Source organism: Caretta caretta, chromosome 8 (assembly GCF_965140235.1).
Source record: "Caretta caretta isolate rCarCar2 chromosome 8, rCarCar1.hap1, whole genome shotgun sequence".
Taxonomy (NCBI): domain Eukaryota; kingdom Metazoa; phylum Chordata; order Testudines; family Cheloniidae; genus Caretta; species Caretta caretta.
The window spans coordinates 98,451,935-98,465,724 of record NC_134213.1 but is presented as its reverse complement, the minus strand read 5'-3'; the positions used below and the strand labels follow the sequence as shown (position 1 = coordinate 98,465,724).

Sequence of the window (13,790 nt, the reverse complement as noted above, 5' to 3'; positions counted from 1 at the left end):
AATAGGAATAGAAATATTGATGAGACTTGTTTTTAACAATTCTATGAAAACAGTTATTTAAACATTCTTCTTCAATATTGGGAGAACCAAGCACCCTGACAAAAATGCCACCACACATAAATCCTAGAGTGAAGATGATCATATTCTAAGTATAAAATCTCTGTGTGCTCTAATTTCCTCCCTCTTACTGTGGAGGCAACCAAGGATTTTGTCTTGTGTCCCCTCCCCCTTTCTACTTAATGTATCAATCAGTCAATCAATTTAGAATTGCCTGTTAAGAATAGAACTGGACAACTGACTGGTCGTATAGCCCTAAAGATGTTATTTTCCAGAAACTCTGTGCAATTACATCATTAGATGTTGATCTTGGATTCTTAAGTATTAGAAAGTGGTCTTTTGCTATTGTGCCCGTATTCAGACATCTGTGCATTTCTGGTTTAGGAGTAGTTTTGTTATACAAAAGGATTATAGGAACCATGGAGGTTAACTATCCTATAAAGTAGAGCTGGGGGAGTTGTGTCACTGTGATGGATTATAATATAGTCATTATTTAAACTATTAATTTTTCAGATGATGCCGTTTCACCTACATTATTGGGTACAAAGTGGAATCAGGTTCTAGATCCCCCTTCTCATCGGCTGTCATGTAATCCAGCTCTGTCCAGCGTGCATGAAGCTTCAATTCCTAATGAGTGTCAACAGAGATTAAAGTCTTTCTCCCTGACCCATTCAACCACCACCCCAACAGAAGGAGAGGGGGATCATTGTGCTAATGGAATGGATCTTAGTGTAAATCCAGAGACCCCAACTGTGTGGATTGATGATCAGGCAAAAGCAGATGATCATTTAATGAAGAGAAATAGTAATCAGGATGATCAGTGTAATGCTATGGAAACAGGAGAAAAGAAATGTGGAAATCCAGCCTGCTTGCCAGAAGAGAAAAATGTTCTAGTAGTGGCAGTCATGCATAACTGCGACAGAAGGACTCTACAAAGTGGCAATTTGCTGGATTGTAAAAATTACAGCACTCAGTCCTTAATGGACACTGTTAGCTTTACACTGGATAATGAAAACCGACAGAATGATCAGTTTGGTGTTACTGTAAATGGATCCACTGAAAAAGATACAGATACAGAAAAGCAAGGAGTACAGTTAGATCGGCTATATGCTGAGGCTGACTCTGTTAGCCATTTGATTAATACTTCATCTGATAGTCTGTCCAATGCATGCCTCCCCCATCGATTAAAGGATGATTCTAATATTAATAGAGACTCTCTGTTCTCAGAGTCTACAATTGCAGGGATTAATGCAGTGACCTTATTGCAGAGACCAGTTGATGGTACAAAGAAACCACAAGAGAGTTGTGCATCAGTTGAGGATTTTACTAGCAAAGTAATTACTCAACGAAAAGATCCGGAAGCTAAAAATTCTTCTCTTAGTTCAAGTAATGGAAGCTTCATGATAGATGAAACTGTAGAGGAACAAACATCTCAACTGTATCAATCTGGGCTACCTGTGCTCTCTCAAACTTGTCAGCCTAATATGTCTGAAAGTGGCAATTACAGTGAATGCTTTGAAGAATGTATTACTTCTGAGGATGTTAGTGGTATGGAAAGTGAAGTCAGTGAATGTGACAAAATTCTCAGCACAACTGAATTGCTCAGTGGAGCAGAGTGTTTCCCTGAATCTCAGGAGATGACTAATTGGGAATTGACTAAACTGAATAATAAGCAAACTCATGGAGAGAATGAAAGACTTTTGCAGATGAAAGAGCCTGAGGAGGCTTGTAGTAATAGTGGGAAAGATGGAGATGGGATGATGGAAGCAGGCATGGACATAAAAGGGATTTATATAGATGAGCTTGAAGGGTCCAGTCTCTCTGATGTTATGGGTACATCAGCAGCAAGCTCTCTGTCTAATGGTTGTGATTCCTATGGAATGCAGAACCCAATTGTTGCTCATATTCCAAAGACTTTACCCTCCAAGGAAGACTCAGTGACAGAAGAAAAGGAGATAGAGGAGAGCAAGTCAGAATGTTACACTAATGTTTATGAACAAAGAGGAAATGAGGCTGCTGATGGGAGTAGTCTCATTGTAAACAGCACTGGTGACCAAATGAAGAAAAATTACTTACATAATCTCTGCAGTCAGGTACCATCTTTGCAAGGGCAAATATTACCAAAAACAGTAACTAATCTGCAACCTATCAGTGTTCCATTTGGTGGTGCAAGACCCAAACAACCTACAAATCTTAAATTGCAAATTCCAAAGCCATTATCGGACCATTTACAAAACGACCTTGTTCCCCCAAACTCTGGAGGTAATACTAAAAATAAAAATGATGTCTTTGGTAAAGCAAAAATAGGGGAAACCTTGGCAGCTGATATGTTTCCTGATGAGACATCATTAAATGTCTCTATTGCTGATACCACTGGGGAACATTTAGAAGAGTATGAGTCTGGGGTCTCTAGTAGTCCGTGCCTTGCAGTAGCCCCAGATAGTCCAGATAATGATCTCAGAGCTGGTCAGTTTGGAGCTCCCACTAGAAAGCCATTTACTACTTTAGGTGAGGAGGCTCCAGTTTGGGTTCCAGATTCTCAAGCACCAAACTGCATGAAATGTGAGGCCAGATTTACATTCACCAAAAGGAGGCATCATTGCAGAGCATGTGGGAAGGTAAGTTCATATTCAGTGACAAAGCCTTGTGTTCCCTTATTTGTAGTCTCTCTCTCTCTCTCTCACGCCCGCCCGCCCGAACTGGCTACCATTGCCTGACATCTGTCTAAAGCAGTGGTTCTCAAAGCTGGTCTGCCGCTTGTTCAGGGAAAGCCCCTGGTGGGCCAGACCTGCTGCGTCCGCAGGTTCGGCTGATCGCGGCTCCCACTGGCCACGGTTCACCGCTCCAGGCCAATGGGGGCTGCGGGAAGCGAGGCGGGTCAAGGGATGTGCTGGCCATCCTTCCCGCAGCCCCCATTGGCCTGGAGTGGCGAACCGCAGCCAGTGGGAGCCGTGATCAGCTGAACCTGTGGACATGGCAGGTAAACAAACTGGTCCGGCCCGCCAGGGGCTTTCCCTGAACAAGCAGCGGACCGGCTTTGAGAACCACTGGTCTAAAGCACAGTAGCATACTCCATTTGATTTGGTTAGTTTCTTTTTAAAAAGTCCCTAGACTCTCATCTATTCATTGTTCACATTACTTTAATAGAGAATAACTATTGGTTATTCATGATGATAAGAAAGGTTATCCTTTAAAAGCAGTTTGTTAGTTTATTGTAGACATTAATAGATATTGAATTCATGTCGGACTGCTATAAAATAACTAAGTGCAGGAAACTAATTTTCAAAAATCACTGCATCAATAATTTCCATTCATGACACTGAAACTTGTTGACGGGGATGGGAAGTGAGCTACTGAACTGCCAGTTTTTCTGCTGGTTAATATAGCTGACTATCTTCATTCTTTTATCTCCCCTTTACTCGCTTTGCACATGCTACCTACAGTATTTACCAAAATATATCCTTGCTTTTGAAAAAGTGTATTGATTATAATAAGATTTTCCCAAATTTGATGGATAGGTGAGTGTTGATATGGTTATTAAGAGGAATTGTGTAGGAAGGTCAATTAAATGTAATTTTTAAATGTATTTTTATTGTATGAGGAATGTTTCTTTGAATATTATAACTAAGTTTATTTCTTAGTAAGAACTTATTTTTATGTATACACCATATCAGTTAGATAGGACTGCATTAGTTTAAATGCAAATATGGCTTTTTTGTGATAAAACAGCTCATAAAATATTTGTATATATTTTGTTGTTGAAGTATAAGTAAATGGCACACGCCACTGCAAACAGAAATCTAAAACTATTTGATCGTTTTCAGAGTAACAGCCGTGTTAGTCTGTATTCGCAAAAAGAAAAGGAGCGACCATCTAATGGACACAAATCAGATGTCAAGAATTATAACATTCATAAACCAGTCGGAGAACACTTCAATCTCTCTGGTCACGCAATCACAGACATGAAGGTCGCTATCTTACAACAAAAAAACTTCAAATCCAGACTCCAGCGAGAAACTGCTGAATTGGAATTCATTTGCAAATTGGATACTATTAATTTAGGCTTAAATAGAGACTGGGAGTGGCTAAGTTATTATGCAAGGTAGCCTATTTCCCCTTGTTTTTTTCTACCCCCCCACCCCCCCGACGTTCTGGTTAAACTTGGATTTAAACTTGGAGAGTGGTCAGTTTGGATGAGCTATTACCAGCAGGAGAGTGAGTTTGTGTGTGTGGTTTTTGGGAGGGGGGTGAGGGGGTGAGAGAACCTGGATTTGTGCAGGAAATGGCCCAACTTGATTATCATGCACATTGTGTAAAGAGTTGTCACTTTGGATGGGCTATCACCAGCAGGAGAGTGAATTTGTGTGGGGGGGTGGAGGGTGAGAAAACCTGGATTTGTGCTGGAAATGGCCCAACCTGATGATCACTTTAGATAAGCTATTACCAGCAGGACAGTGGGGTGGGAGGAGGTATTGTTTCATATTCTCTGTGTGTATATAAAGTCTGCTGCAGTTTCCACAGTATGCATCCGATGAAGTGAGCTGTAGCTCACGAAAGCTCATGCTCAAATAAATTGGTTAGTCTCTAAGGTGCCACAAGTACTCCTTTTCTTTTATTTGATCAGTGTGACTGGTTCCCCCTGGGGTGGCACTTGGAATTGGGGTACCACTGAGCCCTCTGATGCACCAGCCTGGGCTCCCTCTCACACTGTACTGCTGTGACAAGCCAGCACTTTCAGCACTCCAGACAGCACTTTCACCAGCATACACACAGGTATGGACACACCCAGCTGCAGTTACAAGCAGGCTCTCTGACCAGCCCCTGCATGGGAAAGCTACTCCCAGCTCCTCAGGCATGCACCCCCTCTGGAGTATAAACCCAAAATTATACTGCCTTGGACTGCACAAGGAACTGTACAGCTTAAGTTCATAACATTCGCCCACTCCCTCAATGTGGAGAGGAATATGCAACAGCCTTTTGCCCCTGAGTTATGATTTCCACACACTGGTTTAGATAAAGCTAACTACAAAAGATGGATTTTAAGTGACTATAAGTGATAGCAAACAGATCAAAACAGATTACCTAGCAAATAAACAACAACCGCAAACTAAGTTTAATATACTAAATAGATTGGATATGAATAGGAGATTGTAACCCTAAAATGATACAAGCAGGCTGCAGATTCTTAAGGGGCAAGCTGCACTTGCTTTAGAGCTTGGAATTCCCAGATATTTCATTCACAGGCTAAAAATCCCTTTAGTTTGGGTCCAGCACTTCCCCCAGTTCAGTCTTTGTTCATCAGGTGTTTCCAGGGGTTTTCTTGTGTGGGGAGTGAAGAACACCCGACGATGTCACTTCCTGCCTTATATAGCTTTTGCATATGGTGGGAACCCTTTGTTTCAAAACTTGGTTCCCTGACCGGTCTGTGGAAAAACGCTGACATTCCAAGGTGGAGTTTAGAGATGTGGTCACATCACATGTCGTTGTAGAGACATAGCAGCCATTACTTAGAAGCTGTCTTTAGTGTTCTCAGGAAGGCTCCCCAGGTAGGAGATAAGCTTCTCCTAAGGCCTGTTGTTTTTTCCTAATGGCTCATTGACCTGAATAGGCCCTTCCCCACCCAGCTATCTAGACTGAAAGCATCTTGTCCAGTGGGTGTTACCCAGATGTAACTACATTTGAAATACAGAAAAATAGTTACATAGCTAATATTCATAACTTCAGATACAAAAATGATACATGCTACAAATAGGATAATCATATTCAGCAAATCATAACCTTTTCTATGACATCTCACATGACATATCTTGCATAAAATAAATCATAATTATCAATTATTTCATAATCATAATATCACTATGAAGAATATGGGGTGCAGTGTCACAATCAGATTATTCAAAGTAATTTTAAAAATACTAGGCTGGTAAACATTCATGAATTACTTTAAAAATAAGATGAAAATGCAACATTAATGCATTTTAAAAATAAACGTATTAAAGTAAATTTGGTTCATTTAGGGTCCAGTCCAAATCCCTGTGAAGTCAACTGACTTCTCTGGGCTTTGGATCAGATCTTTAGCTGCCAGAATATCATAGGGAAGCAGAATGACATGAACAGAGGAGCTAAAATAATCAAATTCAGCAAACATAGATTCATATCTGTCTGCTCCAGGAAGGAGACTTGCAGAAAATATTAAGCGTCCCATATAGCTGTCTAGGTATGACAGTTGTCTTTCTTAACAACTAGAATACATAACACTGAATCTGTTCTCCTGGCAATTGTCCAATTAAGTGAAAGGACTCAGTAAGTGGGTTGTGTTCACATTCATATTTTTGCATTTGTTCCATGTTTTCTTTATTTTGAGACCTGAAGAAAAATTCTTCTCATGATAGGTCTGACTGGTTTAAGCACTCATTTGGAATAAACACATACTCTTATTAATACAAATAATATTTAAATCCACCAATATTAGAATATGCAATAAATTATTAAAAATAAGTAATAAGTAGTCACTATCTACTTGTACCATATAGTTTAAATCCCTAAATTTAGTGCATCTTTCAATTATTGATGTATTTAAATGTCCAATCCTACTCCCGCCAAAATCAATGAGAATTTTTAATCCACGTCAGTGGAAACAGGATAAGGCCTCTCACTGGTATTGGATTTTAGCTGTCACTTATTTAAAGGGTCACTGTCAAATAGCTAGGCCATACTTCAGTTTTTTGTGAGTTTACCAAATGACTACAAGCTTTGGGGATGTTTTGTTTTAAAGAAAAGCAGCTCTTTGGTTTGAACTGAATCATTCTCCTCGAAACCCAAGTTTTATAAGTGGTGTTGATGCCCTTTGGTCCCTGCTGTTCTCTGCCTGTGGCACACAGCCATTTAGTCTTCTGAAGGCTATAATGTTTTGGTCTAATTCTGGTAGTTGGGTTTGGTGTGTCGTAGCTGTGTGGTATTTAGTGTCTTGTGATATACAGGAGGCCAGAATAGATGATCTGGTGTCCCTTCTAGCCTTAAACTCTGAGACTAGTTTACTGTTGCTGAATGAGAAACAAAAAGTGAAAATGACTGAAGGGTAAACAGAAATACATAGCTAAATAAACCTCATAAGGGGCAAAAATAATGTAGATTTTTAAAATGTTCAGTGTTAATAATCTAAGAGATTCTTAATCTGAATTGTAACACAACAGTTTCTCTTAAAACTAACCGTTGTCGCAAAAAGTCCTAAGAATAAAAACTGCATTTAAAAATAGTTGGATGGTGCCTGGAGAAAGTGTTGCTGTTTTAATTTGTGTAGTAATTGACAAAATCAGTGTGAGCCACTGAACATCAGGGGAGATGGTAGAAATTAAATATGCATGTTTACCAAACTTTGTTTTAAACTTAAGAACCTGAAAAGTGATGATATATTTTAGGAGAAACTATTGATTTTAATTGTTATTATTTTGTATATGTATTTTCCATTGCCATCTGTAGTGGTCACCTGTGATATCCTTGTGTAGAACAAGTGGAGTATTTGTATGTGACAGTTCTGTTCTGTTCTGTAGGCCAAACTAGTGATTCTTCTTGCACTAAGAAGTAAAACAAAAACAAACATAAAATCTTGTAACTGCACTGTGCAAACTTGCTGAATTTTAAACAAGCTGCTATTTTCTGCTATGTGAAATACTAATTGCTTGACCGTTGCTTTCAGATATACTGTATATATATATATTGCTGAAAAACAGGAAAGCACACTTCACTTTCACCTTAAATGTTGTTTATATTTGATTATATGTAACACCTGCACTCTACCCTACTACAAAGTTAAAGATGCCAATGAGAACAGGTGTTAATGTTTTGTCATTCTACTATTTATTTCTGTTTAGTATTTAGATCATAGAAATCATTGTGCTTGAAAAGCTTTGTTAAATGCAGAATGTAATCTTCTTCAAAAAGTCCTGAATTAGAAATTAATTAGTTTAGTCCTTTGGTCTGTGGTTGAGGACATTGATTTTTCCATGTTCTGTAATTGTCCTCCTAGTTTAAATCTGAACTGAATTTTGCAGGGGATAGGCGTCCTTAAGAATTGAAATGAAGCAGAATATTTTAAAATAAATTACTCCAAAACCAGTGCTGGTAATGTTACTTTAAAAGCTGGTAAAGTATAGCAGACATAATTAGAAAAGGAAATTTTACAGTTTACACACCATTAGATGAGATCATCCAGGCGACAAAATTGTTATTCCAGCTCACATCATTTGTATGCTAAAATCTTGTCTCAGGCTTGAGCTTCATCTCTACGTTACAAACTACAACAAAGTTACAGGACCTATTTACAAAATGGCTGCCCCTAGTTACAACATGGCCAACATTTTTAGTGCACACTGAACCAAACTGTGTCACTTTAACTGGGCTAGGAGGTAGACAGACACTATTATGTTTAACTGATGGAACAGAGTACCTTGGCTCATTTGTAGTGTAGATGGGGCTTTGTATTTAGTTTTAATATGTGCAAGATTTAGAAATGTTGTAGTTGGGGTAGGGAAAAAGTATAGGATTACATGAAGATCTATGAAGATTAAAAGAAAGATATACTGTTAATTATGCATATGAAAACCAAATAAAATTGAAACTACTTTGGGTTGAAATCCAAAATTCTGACTTGACTTTCAGAGAGTGTTTACAGTATAGTATCTGATGTGTCTAAATTTCATATGCTTTAAGCTGTTTTTCTGCATGAAACGTGCACTCATCAGTGGCTTCATATGCCACCTGAACAAAAGCCCTGGGACACATAGGGGAAAACATTGACTTTTTATTTAAATACACATTGTAAACCTTAAGATAGACTGGCCAGAATCTTGTCTGTACTGGAGAATTTGGGCATTACAGCCACCATTGCATTGCCACATCTGTAAAGTACCTCATGTCTCCATACAAATGTTTGTAATGGTGCACAAGCATTACAATTGTTGTTACAATTGCACTTTCTTGTAGCATGCTGCCCAGAATCACTGAGCTGTTAGTCGTGGAGCAGGTGGAAAGTGCTAGCAATGCAGCTGCAGCATTCTTATTGGTCCTTCCAGCACAAGTCATGCAGTGTTCCCCTTTAGCAACCCGTGTGGTGTGGAATGAGTCTTGAACTCCTGATTACTTTCTTGTTGCAGCTTCAATAATTCTGCACATATAAGTTTTCTCTTTTATAAAATGCAATGCAGTGATCATAAGGCTTTTCTTCTTTGAAAATATGTAACGCTGATATTTAATTTTACACAATTTCTTGCTATTTTATATATTGAAAAATACTAATTTATACATTTTGGCACTGCATCTAACAGTGGATTATTGTTCCCCCAAACTCTACTTTTGGGAGGGACTTATGTGGGAACTGTGGGATAGGTACCCATAATGCATGGATACTGCAGGAATTGATAGGTGTACTATGTACCAACGGGTTAATAGGTAGCCAGGATGGCTGGTGATTCATTTGAACTACTGAGAGTTACAACAGTGCAGGTCTCAAGTGTAGAGACAAAATGGATGTCCTTTCTTCTGAAATGTATGTCACAGTTCCCCATCCAGTTTTGGCTTCGATTTAAGTGACCAGAGAAACTGCCTGAGCACTTTCCCAGTGTTGTGTTTTAAACATGATTCATTCCAGAGAGCTGTAAAGGTGGCCTCTATTAATTCCCAATCTCTCAATTCACTGAGGGATTACATATATGATTTTCCTGATCCATTAGCCATTATCTCAAACCTGCATTTTTAAATTACTCCTGTGGGGAGTGTGTACATTTATATTGTTGCAGATAGCACTTACTCCAGTAGGATTTAATGAAACTGATACTAGGTCATTTGATCTTAATCAATTTCACTGTGACACTGTTGAAGGATTATTGATAATTTGCCTCCTAATTTTGCACTTTCTAATGTATTCAGTATCTGAATTAATCTATTTAAATTACTCTTATCATGAAACATTGAGTGATTCAGTGTGTTTTTTCTTTTGCTCCAGGTTTTCTGTGCAGCATGCTGCAGTCTGAAATGCAAGTTGCTGTACATGGACAGAAAAGAAGCCAGAGTGTGTGTAATCTGCCATTCAGTACTAATGAATGGTAAGTAGAAGAATAGGGACTAAATGCAAAGTTTTACTGGTTTTGTGTTGGTCAGTGGCTGATGTATGCCTAGCCTATTGAAAACACTATATTCTTACTGGCAAATATTTAAAAATGCAAAGGCTCTAAAGAACTCAATTTGCAATCCTTGTGAGACTTGGGGACTCTTGTACCACACATAATTAGTGAAACCTAAAAAGCAGGTAAGGTTGCAGAAAGATTAAGAGCTTATTTCATAAAGCACCCTGCTTGGATTTCAGAAGATTTGTTTTGTATGAAGGAAAGGATGGAAGCTTGCTCTGCTTGTTTTCTTACAAATGGCTGATCTGTTACCTGCTCCTACAGGAGACCAAAGGGAAGAAACCCACATTTGTGTCCCTTTCTAGATTACATACTATAGGGAAATCATGAAAGAATCTTAGTCCACAAGAGGATGCTGCTTCATTTCTTACTAGCTGACTTATTAAATAACATCACTATTGTTAACTACTTCGTGTCAGAGAAGGAGGCCTGGTCTAAAGGACTGAGTTCAGGAAAAACTCCTGAGGCATAGGCACAGCTAAATAACTCTTGTGTTCTGATCTTGGCTCCAGGCAAATTACTGGCAGAACATGAGCTCTGAGGGAGATGCTGGGACCAAAAGCGCTAATGCAATCCTTGGATGTATAAACAGGACTATTGAATAGAAGGGGGGCGGTTTATATTATCTCTGTATGTGACACTAGTACTACTACAACTGGAATACTGTGTCCATTTCTGGTGTCCACAATTCAAGGAGGATGTTGAAAAATTGAAAAGGGTTCAAAGAAGAGCCATGAAAACAATTAAAGGATTGGAAAATATTCCTTATAGTGAGAGACTCAAGGAACTCAAGTTTATCAAAAAAGAAGGCTAAGGGGTGTGTGACAGGGTCGGGCCGGATAGCTACAGGAGAGTAATAGAAGGCAGATATATTAGCCCCAGGCTAAGCAGGTCCCTTTTCCCTGGGTAAGGTAACAGGGAAGGTTCCAGAACAATCAGGAACCTTCTGGAGACAATTAAGACAGACAGGCTGATTGGAACACCTGTAGCCAATCAAGAAGCTGCTAGAATCAATTAAGGCAGGCTAATCAGGGCACCTGGGTTTAAAAAGGAGCTCACTTCAGTTTGTGGCGCATGTAAGGAGCTGGGAGCAAGAGGCGCTAGGAGCTGAGAGTGAGAACGCATACTGTTGGAGGACTGAGGAGTACAAGCACTATCAGACACCAGGAGGAAGGTCCTATGGGGAGGATAAAGAAGGTGTTGGGAGGAGGCCACGGGGAAGTAGTTCAGGGAGTTGTAGCTATCGCACAGCTGTTCCAGGAGGCACTCTAGACAGATGCATTCCACAGGGCCCTGGGCTGGAACCCAGAGTAGAGGGTGGGCCCGGGTTCCCCCAAACCTCCCAACTCCTGGTCACACACAGGAGGAGTTGACCTGGACTGTGGGTTCACGAAAACGGCCAAACTGAGGGCTGCCGTGAAACTCCAAGGCAAGCAAATCTGCCAATAAGCGCAAGACCCACCAAGGTAGAGGAGGAACTTTGTCACAGGTGATTTAAGCACAGTCTAAAGATATTCACAAATGTGTACACTAATTGGATAATAGGCTCTTCACTCTTAAGAGTCGTAAGTGTAACAGGATCCAATGGCTGGAAATTGAAGATAGCCAAATTCAGACTAGAAATAAGATTCAGTTTTTCAACAGTTAGGGTGATTAACCATGGTAAGATGTTCCAAACGATGATTGTAAGATGATTGTGGTGAATTCTTCATCACAACACATTTTAGAATCAAATTTGTATGTTTTTCTAAAAGAAATCCCATAGTTTAAACAGGAATTAATTTAGGGAAGTATTATGTCCTGTGTTATGCAGGAGGACAGACTGGATGATTACAGTGGAGGTACCTTCTGGCTTTATAATCTTTCAGTCTCTGAAATTACTTAGGCCAAGTTTTCAGAAGTGTCCACTAATTTTGGGATGCCTTGCTTTTTGTGTTCTCTGTTGACACTTCATCTTAGAGCTTGATTTTTCACAGGACCTGAATACACTTGGAGGTCCCATTGACTTCAGCTGGAGTTGTGAATGCTCAAGTATGGCATTCAAAATTTTTGGGCAGATTCCATAGCTGTTAAATGGGAATAATTTTTATCTCTCTCAAAGGAGTGTTAAAGATTAATTAATGATTGTGAAGCAATTTGAAAAAATATAAAGTGCTAAATATCAACATCTTCCACTGGAGGCTATAAGAAGCATGGTAAGAAATTGTAGTTTACAGTAACTAGGAATTAAAGGTAGGCACAAATATGACATTGGTTTTTGATGAATTATCAGACATGTAGATGAACACAATATTATTGAGGGATGAGTCAACGTGGCTTTTGTAAAGGGAAATCATGCCTTACAAATGTATTAGAATTCTTTGAGGGGGTTAACAATTATGTGGACAAAGGTGATCCAGTTGATATAGTGTACATGGAGTTTCAGAAAGCCTTTGACAAGGTGCCACACCAAAAGCTCTTAAACAAAGTAAGCATGGGATAAGATGGAAGGTCCTCTCATCGATCAGTAACTGGTTAAAAGATAGGAAACAAAGGGTAGGAATAAAGGGTCACGTTTCACAGCGGAGAAAGGTAAATAACTGGGTTTCCTAAGGATCTGTACTGGGACCAGTGGTGCTTAACATATTAATAAATGAGCTGGAAAAGGTGGGTAACAGTGAGGTTGCAAAGTTGGCAGACAATACAAAATTACTCAGGATAGTTAAGTCCAAAGCTGACTGTGAAGAGTTAAAAAGGGATCTCATAAAACTGAGAGACTGGGTAACAAAATTATAGATGAAATTCAGTGTTGATAAGTGCAAAGTAATGCAAATTGGAAAACATAATTCCAACTATACATACAAAATAATGGGGTCTCAATTAGCTGTTACCACTTGTAGCAGGGTGCTGTAAGGCCCTCTTGGCTCCTGCCCCTGCTGTGCTGACAAAGTCACTCGGAGACCCTGGGGTTCAGAAACCACTGGTGCTGTTTGTTAAAGGTTTTGCTTCCACCACCTTTTCACCACATACAGCTTGGGTTCTAGAGTCTGCACTCAGGAGGGAAGAGCTATGGCTGTGCTTCCACTCCCTCGCTCCCACCCCCAGCTTCCTTCCTCCCAGCCTTTTATACTTCCCCAGGCTAATTGGACAGGCAGCTGTCTCCCATTCACCAATTAGGTGCAGGTTTTCTCTAGCCAGCTCCAATTTATTTCCATCCAGGAATAGTGTGACAGAGGGCTGAGTCAGCAGTTCTTGCCCAACACCCTGTCACACACGTCCGCCCCCCCCCCCCCTTCTCCAGCCACCAGGTTCGTCCATCCAAGTCCTCTTCGCCCCCCTACTGGGCGGGGCCATATGGGAAATCCTCCCTCATCTTTCTGGTGACCCACCGGGTCTTTCTTGTGGGGTTCAGCCATCCCCAACCCGCAGAAGCCACATAGCGTGGGGGGTAGTCGCTCTCATAGCTCTGCTGCCACCCACAGGTCCTCTCACCATTCACACCCCCAGACGTGCCCCCCTTCCTTTCTCCCTTTGCCTCTGACAGGGGTTCAGGATTGATTCCAGCTTTCCCCT

At 40.1% G+C, this 13,790-nt stretch overlaps 1 protein-coding gene across 1 annotated transcript in view; it reads left to right on the top strand.

The window, feature by feature from the left end:
- Nucleotides 1-13,790, top strand: part of ZFYVE9 (zinc finger FYVE-type containing 9) — a 92,150-nt gene that overhangs the window by 42,330 nt on the left and 36,030 nt on the right. The window contains exons 4-5 of the mRNA XM_048860832.2: nt 571-2,675; nt 10,058-10,157. Of these exons, the coding sequence (XP_048716789.2) occupies nt 571-2,675; nt 10,058-10,157 (2,205 nt within the window). The remainder of the gene's footprint in view (nt 1-570; nt 2,676-10,057; nt 10,158-13,790) is intronic.